Genomic DNA, 22,264 nt, shown 5'->3' with positions numbered 1-22,264 from the left:
GTTCCCCCACACCCCCCAGAAGATGCATTAGGGATGAAGTTAAGTAGGCGGGAAATTTCTCTAGAAGATTAAGGCACTTCAGTAGCAGTCCACTTGCTGCTCTCCACATTCAGAGCATCGTTAAAGGGATAAAATCCTAAGGCCTCATCAAGACTAGCATTTTCAGAACCCAGTTTTAGCATCACCTTTTTTCCAGCCTGTTGGCTACTGAAAGACGTCAGTGGCCTATACCTGAGCAATGCAGACCTGGTTACCCGAATGACCACACACTATTGATCCGGGGCAGAACCATATACATGGTTGTTGCAGATAAGCCTGTAACACTGTACTTCTAGGGACAATTGAACAGTGCTACTGGCGTAGCAGCTTGTCTATGAACTCCACAGACTTCTTCTGAACACTTTTGTGCAATCAGTAAGGCCAGAATATTCAGAAGGAATCTGCTTGGATTGTTTATTTACCAGAAAGGACAGAGGCCATGGCATCCGCTTCCTTTTCAGGTCAGTTTGAATCCTTGTGTTTCCATGTTCAGTATTTGACATACTTGGAAGATAACTAGTAACTCACCCACCAGATCGAATCGGAGACTGCACCAAATCCAACGGATCAAAGTTGCTGCAAAGTCTGATGAACAGCAAAGATCCTAAATCGTTCCAGTTAGCCAATCAGCAACTAAATGACCTTGGCATCAGAATCCCTGATTTCCTCTTGTGGATAAGCACCAGCATCTTGTACCTAAAGCATGGAGATGGTAAGGTGCTTGATAGTTTTTTCCACTACATGGGCTCTAATCTCCTCAGGTTTTCAAGTGTTCATTTCCAGTTGTTCCTATGCTATCCTGGGGAGAGCTTATCCATCACTGCGTGATGCAGTTGTCCCCCATATCCTGTGCATATCTGTCAGATATTGCAGTCCGTAAGTCCTCGATCTCTTTGTGAAGCTGTTTCGCCTCCATCAGTTTCTTTGCAAGCACGTCTGGGTTCAGCAAGTCATCCTTCTCCTTAACTGAAGATTGCACAGCTGTATAGTTAGAGAATGAAATCACATCAGACACACAGTTCTGAACAGGAGTCATGCATTAGTGAATACATCACTTTACACCAGACAAATTATCCACAGTACATGGCATTAGTTAACACCCAGCAGATCCATACAGGGAATTCAAATCTTTAAAGTCTGTGAATCAGAGGTCTGAACAGAACGACAGAGCACAGAGAAAGGCAGGCTGGCTTTTAAGACTTTTCAGTGTTCTGAAACCCAGGAGGAGAACGTTTTATCTACAGTATAAACCAGACGTCCCCAAACTGTGGGGCGCCCCCTCCCCCAGGGGGGGCATGGAGGAATATTTGGGCGGCGGGGGTGTGTGTGGGCGGGCTCGGCCTGGGCCAGCCCCCACGGGGTGGGGGGGAAGAGAGCATCACCCAGCCCAGCCTCCTGCCCCAGCTCGGGTGGAGACGGGGAACGCGACCCTGAAAAAAGTTTAGGGACCACTGATATAAACAAATTATTCTATTCCACCCAGTGCATGAACCAAAGCCCCCCCCACACACACACACTGAGAGTCCCTTGTGTACTTACAGTGAATGCCCAGGAGCAGGGAAAGGTTGGGATCCTTGCCTTGTGCTCTTTGAGTCACAATGCTGTAGACAGACTGCAAATCCTGTAGACAGCTGGCCAGTTCACTGTGTAACTCATGGGCGAGATGTGCTGTCCCGACAGGAAGCGGTTGGTTCAACTCTACCTGCTGGAGGTGCTCCTGTAGGGTCAAATTCTTCTCAATCAGATCCTGGTTCTGCACTGAAAGCTGAACAAACAAAAGTCACGTTAGCCAAGTCCTAACTATGTCAGATAGGCCGTCTGATTCTATTGGCCCCTCAGCGTGGAGCAGGCGTTACAGACTTTGGTTGCATGTATATGTTTGGGAACTGTACAGACACTGTTCTCTGAATCAGGATGTTTTCTTTTCACAGGATTGGAACTTTGTGTCTTGCCAGCAGGGGTATATACTTTTAGCAGTGTGGATACTTGGTGGTGGTGGTGACCAGAAGAGTGGGTTTATATTAAGAATGTCCTCTGGATTCAAACCCAGCTAGAACAGTTTAAAGGTCAAATTTTGGGCCTGACCACCACAACACTAGTTTTTTTTTTTTAAAATAGGAGCCTGCTTCTCTCAAAAGGGAAGAATATAAAATCAACAGGACAGGAAGCGCCTTATCCCACTAGCTCCCTGGCACCCTCAGTCTGGGTAATAATGCAGTGGCTTCCAAGGGATGCCTGTGCTCTTTCCCCCTTCTCTTTGCCCAACTTGATGCAGGGTGAATTCTCCCTCAGGAGACACACTCAGTACTTGGGTCACTTTAAGACATCAGATGGAATTCAACCAAGAATCTTTCACTCAGGGCTTATGAAGCTCTGGTATATAGCTGTGGTGAATAAGACTTCTTTACTGCACCCTGGTGGCCACGTCAGTAACTACAATCACAATCCACACTAAGTTGGGAGTTAGGGAGACAAGCTGCTGCATGGGAGCCAGGCACAGCCAGATCTCAGGCATTACAAAAGCAACAACTGGGTGGCGAGATGGATGAAAAAGAGAAATCATGGTTCTAAAATAGAGACAAGGGACCCCCTTTCTAGAGCACTGTCAGGGCAGTTAGCAGACTGACAAGATGCAGTGAAGGAGGAACCAGCAACTGCACGTTAAGTCCCCCGCTACAAGACAGTTCACTGTTCATTCAGCTACTGTGTTCATACACAAACTCCAATTCTGACCTCTTTCACGGCAGTGCGTAGCTGCTGCAGTGAGTTTTCTCTTCGCGTCGCCTCCTCCTTCAGAGCCTGACTTGTCCCCTCTTCCTGAGACACCTGTTCTTCCAGGCTCTGCAGCAGACCCAGGGAGAGAAGTTAGTTCAACATATCTTATCATCGATGCTCCAGAGTTCCCAGACCTTCAGCATTCACACCTCTCACCTTTATTCGTGAAGACAACTGCTCCATCTTCTTCTGCTGTTTGTCCACAATCTGAAATCAAAAGCAGATGCATCTCAGAGCCGAACATGCCCAAACGTACTCCGTAATACCACTTGGGATTCTTCCTTTGATCGAATAGCTACAAATCCGTTTTTAATCACTTTAAATTACAGCCTGGTTTGTAAAGTGCTTTGAGATTCCCTAGTGGAAGGTGCTAGTAGGACTAGCAATTATGTACTGAGACTGGAGAGGCCGCATTCTTGGGGTTCCCTCTCCCCACCTGCTTCCTTTTCTGGATTCTTCAGTTTCTCGTCACTTTGATGTTTAAGAGACTACTACGGAATTGTAGAGTATTCACACCAAGAATGGCTATCAGACCCCTCCAGGCGTGGCATGCTGAGAACTACTAGCGCATAGCACTTGTATAAGTACATAAGAGTTTGAATGTTAAACTTGAACCCCTGTTTTAATGCCTGATGTGGAACAGTCCAAGGAAGGAGAGAAATCTGAGTTAGTGTGGGGTAGTCTCACCCATGTCCAAGTTGTATATTCAGAGTTACCTTCCTGAGACAATCACAGTCTTTCTGCAGAGAATCATTTTCTGATTTCTGTTTCTCCACCTCCTGGACAGGTGACCCTCTGCCTGCACTCTTCACACACTGCTGCACTCTGTCCTGCAAGCTGAGATAAACAGCTCATCAAATGAACCGGCAAATATAAGAAATTTCAACATAACGTGGCAGTGGTTCTCTTTTAAAGAGACAATAGGAGAAACTGACATCCTCTGCCACAGAACAGATACAGACGGGAAAAGCTTTTTCCACTGCCCTTTCAATGTTCCTCCATGTGACTTGAGGCGATTTACTTCTAAGGACTAGAGGGGGGCAATCAGCCCCCGTGACCCAGTCAACCATTGCCCTCTTGGCTGAGGCTGTCACAATGGGATGCTCAATTGTAGCATGTGTGATATAGACACATATCCAATGGGAACTGGTCCGAGGCCACATGCTGCTTTCACATAGCTTCAGTAGCCTATGATGAATATGAACCAACGGACCTGGAGCAGAAAGGCTTCATGCGTTTCCCTGAGCCATACCTCCATTTTGGAACAGCCACAAGTTATGGTCATTCAATTTTATCTAGAATTTACATTCGAGCACAATATCCAGAGACTCAATACAAGCCCAGTTCATAACTACGCTGCAGTAGAAAGATGCGCTCTAGTGTATTCCACTTCTCTGTTCTCCGTGCTCAGGATTCTAGAGCTACTGGCCTTCGCTACTAGGCAGAAGTCAGGCTCGCCTTCATCTTTGGGGCTTTACCTGTGAACAGTGGAAAGCAACTCCAGTTCTTTGCGTTTTTGTGTTTCTAGCTGCATCTCCTGCTCTCTGCAGGCAGCCCGGACATCTCCAAGCTCTCTTTTCAGCGCCGTCACGGTTTCCTGCAGAGCAGAACTCTTCAGTTCCGATTCCTTTAACTGGAACAGAAAACATTGCTCAGCACTAACAAGTCTAGAGATCCTTTGCCATGTGCCACATTAGGGCTACCCTAGTAGTTGACAGGGATTTCTACTATCACTGTGGCAATTTACAGGCCATAGCTCAGAACATTTCTCTTTCAGAAGGACAGATTGCAATTCTACTAGCCTAGTGTATGGATTATTGGCAGCAGTAAATTGTGGCATCCAGGCTAATGCCTCAAACTCAGCACTATACAGAGGATGTCATTTTACCTGCTGATTCTGTTTCTGATGATCCTCCAATGTTGGCAGATCAGCCAGGTAGCGCTCCAGGGTCTCAATTCTCTGCTGTCTCTCCCGGTTTTGCTCAGACTCCTTTTGGCATTTCTTTTTCAGACTGTTAATATGTTTGTCTCTTCCCTTTACCTGCATGAAGAGACATTTGAAGGTTTGATTTGCTTATGTTATAATTTCCGTGCGTGTCTCTCTCTCCAGCTTATCTATCTAAGCATTTATGCAGCACCCATCACCAAGATAACAAATTGCCGCATCTCAGCAGTTTTTCTTTTCACTGTTATCTGAAAGTGAACTTCATCCATTGGAAGTTATATGCTAGTTATCGGGTCAGCACATGAGCTCCTAAGCCACCCTCTGTAATTGCAGGTTTTTATTGCTGGTGAACCCAAGCAAGGAGCAGTTTCTGTACTCAAAGAAAGGATGAGCAAATACGCTTGGAATTTAAAAGTTATCAAGTGCCACACACACACACACACACACACACTTATAAGATGCTGCACACAATTAAAAATACAGTTAAAATTCTGAAATATAAAAATAATTAAAGCCAAGCAATATGAGGTCATTAAATACACAAATTTAACACAGCCCTCAGACTCTTAGCAAGTTGCAAATAAGGTTCTGAGTGTCGCAATGTGTGGGTGCTCCTGTCCTCTGAGCTCTCTTCAAATAATCAGAGAAACTTGAGAAAATGCCACTTTGACTGAACAAACCTCTAACGCGGCAACGTAGGAGAGTTTCCCACTTTAGGAAAACTATTGGGCTCGCCTAAACCCACTCCCCACAAACTGCAGATTTATGTAGCATTTGTTTTTAGAACTGTAAAAATAGGATCACTGCATTTACAGGGAACAAGGACGAATAGGGCTGAGAAGAACAAGAGAAGAGTGCCTCCAAATGGAGCACTCTTACTAATACAAGGCAAGAATGGAACAGGCAGTTCTACTCAGGGGGTGACATTTATATTCCAGAATGCACAAGAAAAATAAGTAACGGTTTAGCCTCAAAACACAACATTTTATTAATTAAGCCAAGAATCTTTCCTCATTGAATAGATCGTTTCAGCGTGTTTAAGTGCAGAGTGTGATTCATGTGACACAAACGTGGATCCACAAGTCAGACTTCACCTCGAGCAGGGGAAGAACTTTTATGTCAAAAGAGGGAGTCCAACCTATTTCTTGTACTAACCCTTAAATTCTCCTTCACAATGAAGCCTTAATTATATTGATTTGCTAATTATAATTAAGAGTAGGTCTAGACAAGTCACTGATGTTACAGTGATACACACTGAAGAAAATTAAGGGGCAAAAGAAAGGCCACTCCAGATGTTTTTCTTTGCTTCTTTTTGAAAGCAAGTTGCTCCCAACTACAGCCTGATAGTGGCTGAGGTTTCTCTTTGCTCGGGGGCTGCAAGAGAAGAAGGCAGGCTAAATGGCTCCACACAACAGGTAGTGGTGCCAGGAATGGCTCCTTGGGCCAATGCCAGTCACTGGGCCAACTCCCCCCCCACCTCTTGAGGGGGAAAAAAAAAAGGCATTGACGCAGTTCCAGAGCACCAACAGTCATACCCTCTCTTCTTGTTTCTTCAATTCTTCTACATGTTTCTGCACGGTCTCCTTCAGTGTCTCCCGAATCAGTTTCGCATCCACCTCTGAAGCAGCCAGCTTCTTCTCCAGTTCAATCTTTTCCTTACTGAGGGATTCAGTCTTCTCAGTAAACTGTGCTCGCAGGAACGAGTTCTCCCGCTGCAGCTCCTGCCAACAAAGACACCCAGCAACCAGCGTAAGGGTTCCCATTGTCCACTAAACCCACCTGTTAAACATAACAGACCCTATTCTCCAGAACAGCAGTTACAACTCTGATGTATTATCCACCCTTTACAGCACCTTTGATGCACCTGCAAAATCAGCTTGCACACTGGTGCTGTTAGCCACCGGCATTAGTAGCAGGACCACTGCAGTTTGTTCAGAAATCAAAGGCTCTAAATGTCAAGACCACAGAAAAACCCAGATGGCCCAGATGAATTGGCATCAGCAGACACACCTGGAATGGACTTTTACCTTGCCCACCCCTCCTGTGCAGAAATAACCTGCTAAAACAAGCACACTGCAGCAAGTGGGTTTAGTGCATGCTATTGTCAACTGACTTCTTGCTGTTCCTACTTACCTGCATTCTCAACATGCAAATATCTCCATAGGGGGCAGCACAGCTAAGAAGAGCACTGTGAACCTGCAGCTCACTCTCACGCACTTTCTGCTCCAACTGGGAGATGTGCTGCCTCTGCCTGCAAAAAAAAAATCAGATCAGACAATACACCCTTCTCAAACATACCCCATAGTTGTTGCCCTAGCCGATAGGACAAGGCACTCTGCCAGCTATGTAAACCCAGTACAGTCAAAAACACACAGCTCCTCACTCAGGGCCCTCCATCATGACAAAAAACAACTACATAGCTTAAAAATAGCCTGCAAAGGAATAGCAATTTTTAAAGACTTGAAAGCGTTTTTGTCAAACACATGCTTGTTTTTCACGTTAAAAATTCAAGTCTTGTCTGCCCTGCAAGTTTCTACGGTGACTGGAGAATTTACTGGTGAAATTGCATATGTCAGAAGAGTCAAGCTGAGCAAATGACCTGGGTAGGGATTTTTAGTCCAAATGTTTAAAACTTCATGTGTGTTAACACCTGACATCAATAGTCAATAACTACTCTGGAGAAAGGAGAGATTTGTTAAAGACTCACCAGCCCCAAATAAACATCCCTGAGATCCCAAAGAGGTCCTCCAGCAAAACTAGGAAGAGCAGACTTGGCATTCCAAATGTTTCTCATGTAAACAAACAGCAGAACACATTTTAAAAGCTTTCAGCTCTTCCTTCTCTGTCACAAAGCAGGAAAAACGCACAAACGCAATTTTTAAAAATCCTTTGCAGATCCTCTAAGTTAGCCACTGCTGCTAAGGAATCACCTGTCTCACTTCCTCACTATTCGCTTCCATGGGAATCGCTCTGAAATCTCATGGAAGACAAGGGCATTTCTTCAAATGTTATTTGTTAGGGTCAATAAAAACCCACAGGATAACACATTTCTTTTTTTTTCTTTATTGCTCTCTCTTGAAATACCTCCTACCTGTCAATGAGGATCTCTTTTTCCTTAAGTAGATTCTCACTGGTGTTCAGGATACTGACCCATTGGGCTGGATCAGTGGAGTGCAGTGAAGTAGCATACATTGAAGGCTGGTGGCAAGCCGCTCCATTTTGTAACTGAAAGAGAGAGTAGGAAGGAGAGGCTTAGGTTTCACAGAAGGTAACTGCAGCATTGCTGGGGCTATTTTGTACGCTGTGTGCTCATCTGGCATGCGAGCACGCAGAAAGTTCATCTAGTACGGCGCTATTTCAGCCTGTGTCTGGGCTCCGGGAACAAGTCATTTTGGCTGAGCTCAGGCACTGAGTTTATTGAATAATTTTAGACCACTGTGCTGTGTCACTGGAAGCCATTAGTTTCTAATATTGCTACTCCCCAACTGCTCACTAAACAAATGGCTCCCCTCCAGTGAAAGCCTGATATTTTCATAAAAATCTACTTAAAATTGTTCCACAAGTCTAGATATGGAGCGAGGGTAGTCTGCTAGTTGAAATACTGAGAACCACCACCTTCTATCTGCATATGTTTCCCCTGCACTTCCCATCGGAAAGGGTAATCACCACCTGATTTAAACTACTGTGTAGCATTGCTGTGTTACGTTACATCAGGGGTGGGGAACCTACGGCACGCAGGCCAGATCCGGCCCGCTGCTTCATTTCATCCAGCCGGCAGCAAGTCTCCACGCCGCAGGCCGGAAGCCTTGAACCGCGGTGCCCCCTGCAGGGCTGGAGCGGCAAGCGCTGGCTCGCTGGGTTGCCAGAAGTTCAGTCGGCTTCGCGCAGCTCCCGGCATGTCCCTGTGGCCCCTGGGAGCCGGGGCAATCAGGGAAGCTCCGCACGCTGCTGCCAGCGCCAGCTCCACAGCTCCCATTGGCCAGGAACCACAGCCATTGGGAGCTGCAGGGGCGGCGCCTGAGGGCAGCAGGCACCATGCAGAGATCCCTAGCCCCAGCGGGCAAGGAACCTGCCTTAGCCCCACTGCACCAACGACCAGGAGCCGCCTCAGGTAAGCGCCGCCCGGCCGGAGTCTGCACCCCGAACCCCCTGCCCCAGGTCAGAACCCCCTCCTGCGCCCTAACTTCCTCCCAGACCCCGCACCCTGACCTGCACCCCAAACCCCTGCCCCAGCCCGCACTCCAAACCTCTTGGCCCCTGCCTGGAGCCCCCTCCTGCACCCACAGCCCCACACCAGAGCCCTCACCTCCTCCCACACCCCAACCCTCTGCCCCAGCCCAGAGCCCCCTCCCACACCCTGAACCCATTTATGGCGCCACCCCAGAGCCTAGGGGAAGCCCCAAGCCTCTGCGCCCTCCCCCTCTCCAGGCTGGAGCCTCGAGCGCTAGCTTGCCCACTGGCGGTGGGGAAAACCCCGAGCCTCTGTATTCCCCCACGGGGCTGTGTGTGGCCCGCCACTGATTTTTTCTGTGGATCAGTGGACCCTGATAGAAAAAAGGTTCCCCACCCCCGTGTTACATGGTTGCCACATTTCAGTGATGTGAGGAATGACATGTATATGTAGATAGTTTTGAGATAATTTGTATAAAAATGTGTAATAGAAGCACAAGACATTCCGCCCCCTTACTGCATTAGTCAGGAATTGTGATTACATTACATATAACTCCGAGAGAGGTGGAGAGGGAAGGAGAAAGCGATTTCAAAGGGTTTTGTTGTTTAAAAAGTGGATCTTTTTCTACCTGCATCTGTTCTACTTGCAACCGTATGTTGTCCAGCTGCTGCCTCCAAGCACTGAGTTCACAGGCCCTCTGATGTGGATGCAAAGTGCAAGGCTCCTGCCTCCACACCTGAGACTGAGCCGCCATTGGTTTCGAAAAGATGTTATTGGGCTGAAATCCCAATGGCAGTCTGCTCCCAGTGGGCCAAGTACCATTTCGTTGCTCACAGGCTTCACTGGCCCCTGTTGCTGGTTTAGTCTCTGGCAGCACTTTGTAAGTGGAAATCAAGCTTGGATCCTGGAACTTGTGGGCTGGGTCAGCGTGCAGCGTATCCAGCAAAACAGATTGATTAAGGGTAGGCTCAATGGCAGGAGTGTCAAATTTTCGAGTGTCTTCCGCTCTCAGATGATCAGAAATAGGAAACCAGGACTGCTCAAAACCATTTCCCCCAGACGTCCCGTAGAGATGCAAGAGATCCACTTGAGAGGATTTCACAGCAGTAAAACCTCCACTTCTTGTCAGCCCTCCATTTTCAGTGGACGATCTTGGTACGGCTGGTTTGGATGAAACTGGGGCATTCTGCAAAGAGCTCGGCTCACCTGTTGAGTAGAGCGTGGAGGGTGACGTACCCAACGTAGAAGGCATGACATGGGCTGTGGGGATGGTCACTTGGGTTTTGATGGGCTGAAACGAGGAACTGCTACTGGAATTCCAAAATTCTAGGGAAAGAATTTCTGAGAGTTAGAATTAAAGCAACACTTTTCAATTACAAGACAATTGCCACCTTTTCTTATCCTACTAGGAACATTTCCTACGGTCGAGGGGCTGGGGGAGACCATACACAGTAGCAGGACAAGGGCACACTTGCACATCTGTTTTTTCCTTTATTAAAAGTTCCAGGTGCCCCATGATATTTATCTGCCAAAGTAAACTGCAAAAGGGCAACAACTGCTATCATTCATCCTAGACCATTACATTTTGGTGTTAAAATTCTTTAATCAAAACTTATCGATAAACTTCTCTGTCTAGTCACTTATAAATAAATCCTGAAATTGAGTAAAAAGGCTGAAACTTACTCAAGAACTGAAAACTGAGACCGTGGTTACGTTCTGCTCATCCCACAGCACAGCGACTCTGCACTGTAACCAAAAGCATTAGGAGCCTTTGCTAAGCCCATGATAAGCTGCAAGCCTTGCTGAGCACACACCACAGAGCCCTTGACCTTAGAACTCCCCTGGAACATGGCAACAAAACCAGCCGTTCCTAGAACGAAAAGTAATGGCCCTGTCCCACAGTCACAGGAAATGAGACGAATTGCAGATCCGTCATCTCACGCAGCTACCAAACCTGCCTCCATGGAAGTCTGAAGTTATTCTTAGTAACTCTCAGGTTTCAATAGAGCAACAACAGGAGCTCAACTGGGCAAACACTGAAGAGCCTTCTTTCCCAATGTGTTGATTTTTCCTCTTCCCCATATATTTGGGTACCAATTTCATGTTTCCTCAGGCTAGCCTGTTTTCTCAATGCATTGGCATAAGGCCCATCCCGATGTGCGATTTCTCCAGACCAGCTTTGGGACAGTGAGCTCGCATTCCCATATGTTTTTAACATCAGAGTGTTGCTATGAGAAGGAATGAAGTCACAATTTTAAAGTAACTGGAATGAGGAACTATGCAGGACCCTGTCAAATGTCTCGAGCTACATAAAAGATGTTAATATGAAGGAACGTCTTCTCTCAATGTTAACAAACGGGGGGGGGGGGGGAATCCCTACAGATATCAGCTCCACCTAGGACTCCTTCAAAGAGGAAACAGCCCTCCAAATAGACAAGAATACACGTTTCAAACAGACTGAGGAGAGTCAGTGCCGATTTCTTCTCTCAAGTCTCCTAAGCTTAGATTGCAGTATCATGGTCAGGAGCTATTGAGTTCTATCCACTAGCAATGGACTCCACTGGGAATGAATCAGTCCCTGGAAGCATGGGAATGATCACCACAGTCAGTGGCATCTTATAACAAGTACGCTAATTTTAAAAGTCAAAATATGATTCTAATAACTATCAGTATTGCAAGCTCAATCTGGGCTCTTTGGAGAAGGGACATTGTCTTGCTGTATGTTTGTGGTGTTATTGACACCACCCCCCCACTTTGAGTGCAACTGGAAATTTTCTTGTGCTGAGAAAGACTAGATGGGGAACCTCAAGGTGCAGGCATACAATACTTTGAAAAAATTATTTAAGAACACCTTGATCTTGAATCTTGTGGTGTTAGAAAATATGGCAAGTTTCAAATGGTACCATACACCTGAAGAAGAATGGGAAAGTGAACAAGTGTTCCTTCTAAAGAGCAATACAAGTAAACCCTCCTTATTTGTGACCGAAAGGAGCTTCAGGTTAACAAGCAGTGTCCTACGCCAGTGGTTCTCAACCTTTCCAGGCTCCTGTACCCATTCCAGGAGTCTGATTTGTCTTGCATACCCCAAGTTTCACCTCCACTTAAAAAACTACTTGCTTACAAACTCAGACATAAATACACAAATGTATCACAGCACACTATTACTGAAAAATTGCTTACTTTCTCATTCTGCCTGTATGAAATTTTAGTTTGTACTGACTTTGCCTAGTTTTATAACAAGCTACATAAAAAGCACTAGCGAAGATCTAGATGTGTTGATGTACCCCCTGGAAGAGCTCTGCGTACCTGTGGTTGAGAACCACTGTCCTACGCAAGCCTCACTACTGCCTCAGACCACACATACATAAGAGTTTGGTCTCATCTAGCACGAGGGAAGGTGCAGTTTCCTATATTGCTGTAGAGTACATTACTTGCATACAATTCAAAAAGCCAACATGATGCTGTGGAAGTGTAGAAGCCTGAATTCAAACAACAGAAGGACAAGAAGTGGATCAGTTTCTCTCCCCCATTAAAAAGCAAAAACATGATTATTGCCCCATTGATATCAATGTCAGTTCCCCATGCTCTTAAAGTCATGGCCTTCTTGGGAAGCCTTGTGCTGCAAGGAGAACTCCAAGCTAACAATCCCCTGGTTAGGACTGGATGCAATATGAAAAGTGACCTCGCAGAATGCATCTCACTACACAATCAAAATGGTCAAGTCTAGATATCATTGAGAACCATTACACAAAAATTCCCTTGTTCTGTTTGCAGCTCAAGAGCCCAAATATACCAGTCTCTATCCATTTTAATAAACTGACCCTAATTCTTACAAAATACAGGGAAAGAGGAATATTGAGGCAATAGTTTTGTCCGGCATATTGTGTAGAGTGAGATCCTCACACGCTTTCTATTGGGAAGTATATTAATATGAAGCAGAGGCTGAAGGTCAACAGCTCAAGGTGCTCAGAATCCTTGCGCATCTTAAAGATTATTAATCTACCTCTGTCAAAAGTCATTTTAATTGACAAACTTGTAACTACCGTTGAAGCTAGAAATTGTAATGCAGTTTGGCTAATCCCCTTTCAAGCTTTAGATAAGATAATGAATCTCTCAACCAATATATATTTGTTTACATTTTAGATTACAAAACTAACGGCTAAGTGTGAAAGTGTACAATATTCTCACTACAGACTATGTCATCTTCCCCTCCATTTCATACGCTAGGGCTGTTTCTGTATCGGGAGGTTCTTGACGCTTGGTTTATGTCGTAAGAAGAACTAGAAAAAATTCTGCACTTTTACTGTAAGGATCAGACATTCAGACTCACCCTCTGTGCTGTCTGAGCAGGAGGTCCCGATTGCTGTATCCCCACTGTCAGCCATACTTGAACAGTGACCAAAGCGACTCTGGAACTTCACAGACAGAGTTGGGGTTTTCCAGTCGGTCTCCAAAGAACAGCTCTTTTGACCTGTATTAGAGTCTGGTAAAGAGTCACACTGTGGGCATATATATAATTCAGAGTACTACCTATCAGTATTACACCGAGAGAGTGTTCCCCAAAGATCAACCTTTAGAACCTACACGGAGGGGAAAGTATCCCCAGCCTGTTCCACCTGCTCAGAGATACTTGCCAGTGAAGGAGACTGAAAGGTAATAAATGAACAAGATGACTTCGCAGCTGATTTCAAAGAAATAAAGTTTCAGATTTATTTATAGGAGACGGCAAATGGAAGAGACTTGTTAAACCCATCCTTATCCTTGCCCCTGCTGGGGTGAACGGAGGAAATATTAGAAATTAATTTTACCAAGGAGACCAAGAAGCCAATTTAATTTATCAAATGGAGTTTGAACTTTTGGTTACAAAATCGTTTTTCCAGTTTAATTTAAATTCATTAAAAAAAAAGAAGTGGATCTCTCCAGAATGATTAGCAAGTCAATTGCTTAAGAATCAGCATTAAGCTGTATTCACACATTTCCTTACTGGGTGGATATGAATTGTTCTTTGTTTGATTCCTCTGAAATATCGCTGCTTGTGAAATCTCTTTCCTTATGGCAAATCTTCTAGCAACAGGCACAAAGGACCTAAACCAAGGGCTGGTCCACACTAACCCCCCCGTTCGAACTAAGATACGCAACTTCAGCTACGTGAATAACGTAGCTGAAGTCGAAATATCTTAGTTCGAACTACAAGGTACTTACCGCGGGTCCACACGCAGCAGGCAGGCTCCCCCGTCAACTCCGCGTACTCCTCTCGTGGAGCAGGAGTACCGGTGTCGACGGCGAGCACTTCTGGGATCAATTTATCGCGTCTAGACAAGACGCGATAAATCGATCCCAGAAGATCGATTGCTTACCGCCAAACCCGGAGGTAAGTATAGACGTACCCCAAGTCAGCAAGAGAGGAAAGGAGACCACTATGGAAGATAAGAATGCAATGCATATCTCGCTGGTATCACTATGCATGTGCTCCGAAACTGAAGAAGCGGCAGAGTGAGTGTTTGCATACAGAAGTACAGAGATAATACTGGTGATGGTAAAGATGCATTGCAATATTATCATGTTATGAACTCCCCCTTTGCTGGATTTTAAGAGAGGTTGGTGTATGTGTAAGTGACGATCTGTCCCTGGACAGTCATGCAATTGTTTTGCAGGCACAGGATATTAACAGATCAAATAATTGTTTTAAGATTTTATTTTTAATAAAAAGCTTTTGGTAAATAAGCCACCTCCTGGGTTTCATAAGGATCTCCTACCAGGATATGACAGGAGTATGACTTTTAAGGAAAACAATTCATAATTCAAACCTGTTGGACTCGTCTGCTGGAACCTCAGGTCTGGGCATTTCTCAAGGGTGGCCATCACAGCTATTTCAGTCAACTATAAAATTAAAGAAATAGAATCAACATAATCCAATCCATTTTTGCCACTGGCCAAGCAAGTATACAAATCCTACACTGACATAAATACTACAGCTACTCTTCGCTAAAGAAAACATTTATCTTTAATACCATGTTTCACATTTACTTAGCACCTCCTTTCCACTACTTTTCCACTATAGAACAGCAGTTAACACTTCAAGAAGTGCAATTAGTCTGGATTAACACACTTTTCAGAAATGGAAAATGTTCTGGTTTGTAACACTCTTAAAGTGCTCAGCATAAAACCTGGCCACGTTATACTATCTTGGTTATTTATAGGGCATCAGCCACCATAGTATCTAGGTATTCGTTCTATATCTATAATTATTCAAAATTTCCTTTTACAAACCTCAGCACTTGGCCAGTTTATTTCTGCCCTCTGAAGATTACTTTATGCAGCTACACCCAGAAACCTGGTCAGTCAGTCATAAGTGATGTTACACCATCAGCTATGATCATTGCTCTATCCAGAGTGTTGGTTGACTTTATTGTATATGAAATCATCTCAAACACATGAATCTCCTGCCCAGAGTATGACTATAATATCTAGCACTTGCAAACTTCTTCATTATCAAATTCAAGCTCTCATTTCCTTCAACCCTGTGAAATAATAACTCCCTATTATCCAGTCCTTGCAGGCCCCACTTTAAGTAAATTTTGTCATCCAAAGTCCTCATGGAAAATATTTCTATTTTGAAAACAGAGCTAATGATTTGGCACCAGTCACATGGTGAGACAGTAGGGAATGCAATGAGATATGGGAAGAAGTGGAGTTCCATTCTGAGCAAAGAGAAACAAAACTTGGTGGTTAACTCAGGTTAATGGATTATGTGTATGGCTCTACCAAATTCAAGGTCCATTCTGGTCAATTTCACAGTCATAGTATTTGAAAATTAGTCAATTTCATCTTTTCAGATGTTTTCAACTGATATTTCAGTGTTGCAACCATGAGGATCCCGACCCGAAAGGGGGTCATGGAGGGGTCGCAAATCTGTTGAGTGTGAGGGGAGGTGTCATGGGATTGCTACCCTCACTTCTGCGCTGTCAGCAGCCCCAGAGCTTCCTGCAGCCAGCTCCCAGAGATGGAGGTGGATCTGATCTCCTCTGTGCTGCTGGGAACACCCCAGCTGGTGGCTCCTAGCTGTGAGTTGGGCCGTGCTGGGGAGGGACAGGACTTGCTTTTCCCCTGCACAGCTGCTCTGGGAGGGGGGTGGGTGATCAGACCCCCCTCAGGGAATCTCCCCCAGCTGCAGGGCACTCCTAGCAGCACAGGAAGATCAGACCTATCTCCACCTCTGGCAATCTCTTGCAGCTGCAGGAAGCCCTGGGGCTGCTACCCAGGCCAGGTACCCAGAAGTGGCTGTGCAGAGGAAGAGTAAGTCCAACCCCTCCCCAGCCCGGAGAGGATTAGTAGCTGGAGACATGGTAGGAGCCCCAGCTGGGGCACCCCAGCCCTGCCCCTCCCCTCCAATTTCACAGAGAAAGTCTGATTTCACCTCTGACACGTTTTTTTCATGGTCATGAATTTGGTAGGGCCCCAATGATGTGTTTGGACTATGGTTTTTGGTTATTAACTACAGCCCGGTTCCAACAGAAAGACATGCAGCCGACTGACATTAGACCCGTCTCTAGCAGCCGTCAGGCACAGCAGCAACTATCCAGAGTAGACCAGCCCAGGTCGTGCGTCATGCTAAAGAGTGCAGGAGAGATGAAGTGATGGAAATAACCTTAAAATCCCTCAAAATGTCTTGTCCCCACCCCCCGCTGGGGCAGCCCGGCTACTGCTTTAAACCCCCAGCCTTAAGCTACCAGCCCAGAGCTCCAGCCACAGTTATTCATCTGGGCGGGCAGGAATCGGGCTGAGCAGATTCACCCCAGGGCCCCAGAGCCCGGCCCACACGAGAGAGGGGCAGAGCTGGGACAGGATGGCAGCACTTCGTGCCGGAAGTGGACGGGGGGAGCTGAGGGGCAGGGTTGGGGGGTGCCCTAGGATGAAGGCAGGGGTATTAGCTGACCTAAGGCGCAGGGGTGGCTGGGGAGCCTGGGGCCTGTGCGCGCGTGGGGGGGGGGGTGGGACGGGTCGGGGGGCAATGGGGGGGTCTAGCCAGTGGAGTGGGGCAATGGGGGGGGGTCTAGCCGGTGGAGTGGGGCAATGGGGGGGGTTAATCCCCGGGGAGAGCGGCAGGGATCGGGGCTCCAGCCCCCGGGGGTATATCTAGGGGCAGGGGCGTAGCGGGACTGGGGAGGGTCGGAGCTAGGCGGGGGGTCCCGCGTCGGGCTGCGCCTCCAGGGGGAGGCCCGGCGGGCGGGGGGAGGGGGCCCCGCGGGAGGCCAGGGGGGTTACCCGGGGGATGGCAGTTACCGGGGGGACGGGACAGAGGGAGTTTACCCGCCCCCTCACCTGGCTCCGCTCGGCTCTCGAGCTCCCCCCGCCTCACTGTCTCGCGGCGCGGACGCGCACGGAGTCGGCGACCGTTACAGCCGTGCCGGAGGGCGGGGGCACCAGGCTAGCTAACCACGCCCCCACGCCGCGCCGAGCCTATCCGCAGCGTCGGCTCCGCCTCGTGCCCTCCCACCCCCTCGCCATTGGCCCGCAGGATCCGCTCCCCGCCCAAGATACATGAGCTCCGCCTTCCCGCTGGGAGCTCTGAATAACGGCAGCGCATCAGGGAGAAATGTCTGCCACAGCGACCCGTAAGGAAAGGAGGCGGAGCCTAGGGCTGCCGCACCATTGCCCCGCCCCCTTCCCAACCCTCGCCTACCCCTAGCCCGCCCCTGACCCTTCTCCTCTCAAACCCTAGGTCCCACCCCCAGCCTCTGCCCCTCCCCTTCAGTAGCCCCCCCCTTGCAGCCCCACGTGGCATTGCCTGGGCTCGCCCAGGCCCCGCCCCCTAGCCCTGGGGGCCACGCTCAGTTGCAGGCACAGCTGCAGGTTTTGCACCCAGTGTTGGAGGCTCCTCAACAGCTGTTCCCTGCTCTCCTGCCCCGCCCCCCCGCCGTAAAACATCTGCACTGCCCGGTCCGCATAGCCCAATGCAGGGGTTGGTCCCCCAAAGAACTCAGAGTCACCTGGTATTGCTCAATGCCGCGCAACCCAGGGCTTAGCTCCCCTTGAAATGCTACAGCGGTGCCGCTGCGTGACCACCACCCACATCGACAGGAGGGGGTCTCCCGGCTGCCCCCCAGAGAGGCGGTACCTGGGCCAATGGGAGAATTCTTCTGCTACCCCATGGCTCTGGTCAGCTTAACTACAGCGCTCAGGGGTGTGGACTTTGCACACCGCTGAGCGACGTAGCTGGGTCGATCTCACATTTTAGTGTAGACCAGGCCTATATCTCTACAAATGCACTGGAGAGATACACTGGACTGGAACCTGATTAGGGCCTCTGGGCACTACCCAGTACAAATAACCAATACCAATAATATGTGATCCTGAGAAAGAAACTGTAACCTCATTAATAACCCCATTACTGCAAGCTAGGCGACTGGCATGAGATGAATAGCCACTGGAACATGCTTCTGTTCCAGAGCACTAAGGACTGGAGCAGTTTCATAGCTAACAAAATTTATCATAGAAATGTAGGGCTGCAAGGGACCTTTAGAGGTCATCAAGTCCAGCCTCCTGCAGTGGGGCAGGACTAAGCCAACCTAGACCACCCCTGACAGGCGGATGCACTTCTATAGCCCGCTTTACCCTTAGTGCTAAGCACCAGATTTTAAAAAGCCATTTAGGCACCTAACTACCATTGCAGTTTTCAGAGTAGCAGCCGTGTTAGTCTGTATCCGCAAAAAGAACAGGAGTACTTGTGGCACCTTAGAGACTAACAAATTTATTAGAGCATAAGCTTTCGTGGGCTACAACCCACTTCTTCGGATGCATATGCATCCGAAGAAGTGGGTTGTAGCCCACGAAAGCTTATGCTCTAATAAATTTGTTAGTCTCTAAGGTGCCACAAGTACTCCTGTTCTTTTTACCATTGCAGTGTTGTACCGAACAGTAGACCAACCCCTGTATGACAAAATGCTTCAGTGACCTGTCAGCATTCCTTTGGCTTCAATGAAACCACTCCCACCTTGAAGGTAACTGATTGTTGTATCAACAGGACTTTATTTTTAAAGTGGAAACCTCTTTACCAAGCTGCTGCTGCACCCTCTGTAACTCTCACTCTACCTCCTCAACTCCTCCCCCCTCCTTCCTGTTTCCTGGCCTTTCAGACTCCCAACAGCCAGTGCTCCCAGTTCTATTAATCACAAGCAACATCTAAACACCACACTGATCATACAAGCTCCCACCCCTGAGAACTTTCTCCCACAGTCATGTTCAAGAAACAGAAAAATTGGATCGCTTGGCCAGAGGGTCCTTTTTGTAACCTATGCAGGTGCTGCTGGCTGAAAGGGGCTATAGCAGGACAAAGTATTTCTACCAAGCAAACCTGTACCGGGAGTGGAGGAAAGCTCTAAGCATTTTCAGCTACCAACTGTGAGAAAGATGCCAAAGTTGTTATGTAGGTTTAGAGCTACTGTTTATACCACAGAGCACCAGTTTGGGGGTGGGGAGTGGGAGGGGGAGGAGAATGCTGCCCTCTGCTCAGCAGGCCTTCCCACACCTGGCAACGTTTGAGAAGTAGAAATAAGGACACTTGGGAAGACAAACATTGGCACCTTGCTCCTTTAAATACACGAGGCTAGAAGAGCAGAGCAGGGGGAAAGGTCCAGAGCAGAGCCAGGCCTAGAACCCACTTGGGCTGATTTATTTTCTGTTGCACCAATCACTGGACCCAGTGGCCCAACTTCTGGCATGTGGGTTAAATCTAGAGTAATGGCCATGAGCTCTCTGGAGTTACACTAGGTTCACGCTGGGGTAACTGAGAAAGGATGTTAGCCCACTGCCTAGATAGAGTGTAAAGTGTAGTGTGTGCGGTACATTGTGTACAGCACCGTGCACAGGATGGAGCCACCCGGCATCTTTAATAAGGAACATTTCCATGGCAATGAGAACCTGGAGCCTGCAGCCGCCAATTCATGGACACCTGCACAGCGATTCTAGTCTCCCCTCCCGCCACGTCCATCAGTCTTCCAGAGCTCCCCTTCCTGTACCCTCCCAGCCAACCCGACACACCCAAATCCCGTCCCACCACCCAATCTCTCCCAGGTCCCCTTTCCACACACCCCTTCTCCTAGACCCATCCACCACCCAGACACATGCCCTCTTGCACAACGCAAATGCTGGCGTTCATCACCCCTCTCACACCCTTCCCCCACCCCAATCCTCCAACCTCTTTGCCCTTCACGAAGCTACTGGGCCAAGTTCATGCCTGGTACAGTCAGAGGCTTCATGTTGGGGCTGATGCGATCCAAGCAGCATAAACGGTCTAACTGAAGGCGCTCTCCGTGCAGTTACCCCGGTGGAGGTCAATAGAGCATTGTTCACTGGGGCCCCTTCCTGGTGCATATTAATGATTAGAGCCTTTCGTTATGTCTGGCCACGAACTAGGCCCAGAGCAGAACGAGGGGCAACGTTAATGTGTAACCAGGGGGCGTGGGAATGGGGGTCACTTAACATTTAATCAACAGGCTTGAACTGTTAGGAAGGAAACGTGTTCGCGACAGAGGATTTACAAAGTCAAGGTGATGCGGACAGTAGAACCATAACCAACAGCTTCACCTGGGCTCCAGCAGCCTCCAGCCCGGCCCGAGAGCGCCCTGGAGACGAGCGACGACTTTCTCCTTTCCGCTCCAGAAAACGCCTTCCCGATTGCACAGCGTCTCTGCCCAACTCTGCATCCCGGCCCGAGGGAGCCCCCTTGAAGAGACTAAGAGACCAGGGCCCTTTCTCATCAGACCATGGCAACTGGCTCCATGGTGCTTGGACTGGTGGTGGCTCCCATGGGATGGGTCTTGCTGCTGGCAGCCACGGTGACCCCGCAGTGGAGAGAATTCTCCAGGCGGCCCGGCTTCCCGTGGGACGTTTCCTTCAGCGACGGTCTGTGGGAAAGCTGCGTGGAAGTGATCAGCGTGCCGGGCAGGGTGTGCCAAGCCATCCCCCAGGAGACTGCCATCTCCTGGTCCATGCAGATGCTGAGAGCACTCACTGTCATCTCAGTGCTTACAGGGGTCCTGAGCTACTCTCTAGCCCATGTGGGGGTACACTGGTGGACAGACCAGCCCAACCCCAAGCTTACGGGAACTGCTGGACTCCTGCTGGTTCTCTCTGGAGCCATGTATCTATGTGCCACATCCTACATGGCTTACAAAGTCCTAGAGAACATGGCCAACCCCCAGACCCCTGCGGGGGACAAGTTCTGGCTTGGGACCTGTCTCTACCTTGGCTGGAGCGGCGGAGTAGCTGAGATCTTGGCTGGGATCTGCCTGGCCGTCAATTTCCAAAGGAAGCAGGAAAGCAGCCCAGGGAATGTGGCTGCTCCTTATGAGGTGGATTACTGAGGAGGGGCTACCAGGCCAGTGCTGGGAGAGGAAACTGAGGGAGTTGGGGACTCTTCTCGGGGGGACTACAACTGTCTTTTCCTTGGGCTCTGAGGCCACGTGGGTCTCCTGCTGTAGCTGCTTGAGCATGACTGTGCCTTTACCTTGCTGCGCTAGGATCAAGCTGCGCATCTTCAACCCCGCAGGACTGGCATTGCTGGTAACAGGGATGTACAGGCCGGCCAGGCAGGGAAAATCACCCCCCTCAATCAAGCCAATTTTAAAGATGGGCTGACAATCGTTTCCCTAATGAGGTGTCTCAGGGGCCCTGCCAGCTTTGGGGTTTTACCAGCCTGTAGGTTTGTCTTCCTGATGCTACTTGAAAACGCCGCCCTCTCCCCCCCCGCCCCCAACTCAGGCGAAGGGGCTGAGGGAGGGTGCAGCAGAAGGGGAGTGCACGCTTCCAACTGTGTCACATCTGTAAGGGGCGGGGGCAGCATCGTGAGGGCAGCCCTGGGGGGAGCTGGGGTGGAGAACTGGCAGTGGAGGCTGGCCCAGAGGTGATCCAGCTGAGGCACATCGATAAGGGAAGAGCACAGCTGGCAGTGGAGTCGGGACTCTCCAAGCACAGATTTGATCGGGGTGGGATGGTGCCTGCTGCTGCTGGGGGAGGGTGGGAAGGAGACATGCAAATGATTCCAGCCCTCAGGCAGAAGCCAGCAGTGCTCAGCTGCTCTCCTTGGGCTATGGGGCTCTGCTGTCTGGTCTGGGGCCCTGGAAGTGCTCAGATAACACTGCACATGATGACATCACCCACCTCCAGAACACCCTGGCATAGTCCCTGTCTTTGAGGTCATCTTATTTCCTCCTGAGAGGGGCTGAATATCCCTCCGGGCAGGAGAGGCCAGCCCCTGAAGCGAGATGAAGGCAAGGAAAGAGGGATGGAGAAAGACTATTGCACAGAGGGGTTTGGTGAGACTCAGGGCCAAA

General features: G+C 48.6%; 2 protein-coding genes across 2 annotated transcripts; one reads left to right on the top strand and one right to left on the bottom strand.

Annotated features, from left to right (window-relative positions):
- Positions 1 to 856: 856 nt before the first annotated feature.
- Positions 857 to 17,312, bottom strand: CEP85 (centrosomal protein 85). Its single transcript, XM_065421754.1, has 14 exons — positions 17,253 to 17,312; positions 14,738 to 14,810; positions 13,261 to 13,413; positions 9,559 to 10,256; positions 7,851 to 7,984; positions 6,893 to 7,010; positions 6,295 to 6,480; positions 4,703 to 4,855; positions 4,293 to 4,447; positions 3,531 to 3,651; positions 2,971 to 3,021; positions 2,773 to 2,880; positions 1,579 to 1,804; positions 857 to 1,020 (listed from the first exon to the last, which is right to left on the bottom strand). The coding sequence occupies exons 2-14, from the start codon at positions 14,790 to 14,792 to the stop codon at positions 857 to 859; spliced, it is 2,322 nt and encodes a 773-aa protein (XP_065277826.1). The 5' UTR covers positions 14,793 to 14,810; positions 17,253 to 17,312.
- Positions 17,313 to 20,695: 3,383 nt separating this feature from the next.
- LOC135893742 (claudin-1-like) lies at positions 20,696 to 21,295 on the top strand. The gene has a single exon (XM_065421662.1). The coding sequence runs from the start codon at positions 20,696 to 20,698 to the stop codon at positions 21,293 to 21,295; it is 600 nt and encodes a 199-aa protein (XP_065277734.1).
- The last annotated feature ends 969 nt before the right edge of the window (positions 21,296 to 22,264 follow it).

Source organism: Emys orbicularis, chromosome 23 (assembly GCF_028017835.1).
Source record: "Emys orbicularis isolate rEmyOrb1 chromosome 23, rEmyOrb1.hap1, whole genome shotgun sequence".
NCBI classification, from domain to species: Eukaryota; Metazoa; Chordata; order Testudines; family Emydidae; genus Emys; species Emys orbicularis.
The sequence above is the reverse complement of the archived record's forward strand: the minus strand, read 5'-3'. Positions and strand labels throughout refer to the sequence as shown.

Excerpts from the sequence above, each read along its gene's own strand:
- LOC135893742 (XM_065421662.1), top strand. The coding sequence starts at position 20,696 with ATGGCAACTGGCTCCATGGTGCTTGGACTGGTGGTGGCTCCCATGGGA.
- CEP85 (XM_065421754.1), bottom strand. The coding sequence starts at position 14,792 with ATGGCCACCCTTGAGAAATGCCCAGACCTGAGGTTCCAGCAGACGAGT. Across the intron at positions 4,448-4,702 it reads ATCAGAAACAGAATCAGCAG|TTAAAGGAATCGGAACTGAA; the intron begins GTAAAATGACAT and ends TTTCTGTTCCAG. Across the intron at positions 1,021-1,578 it reads CCTGCTCCTGGGCATTCACT|CTGTGCAATCTTCAGTTAAG; the intron begins GTAAGTACACAA and ends CTAACTATACAG.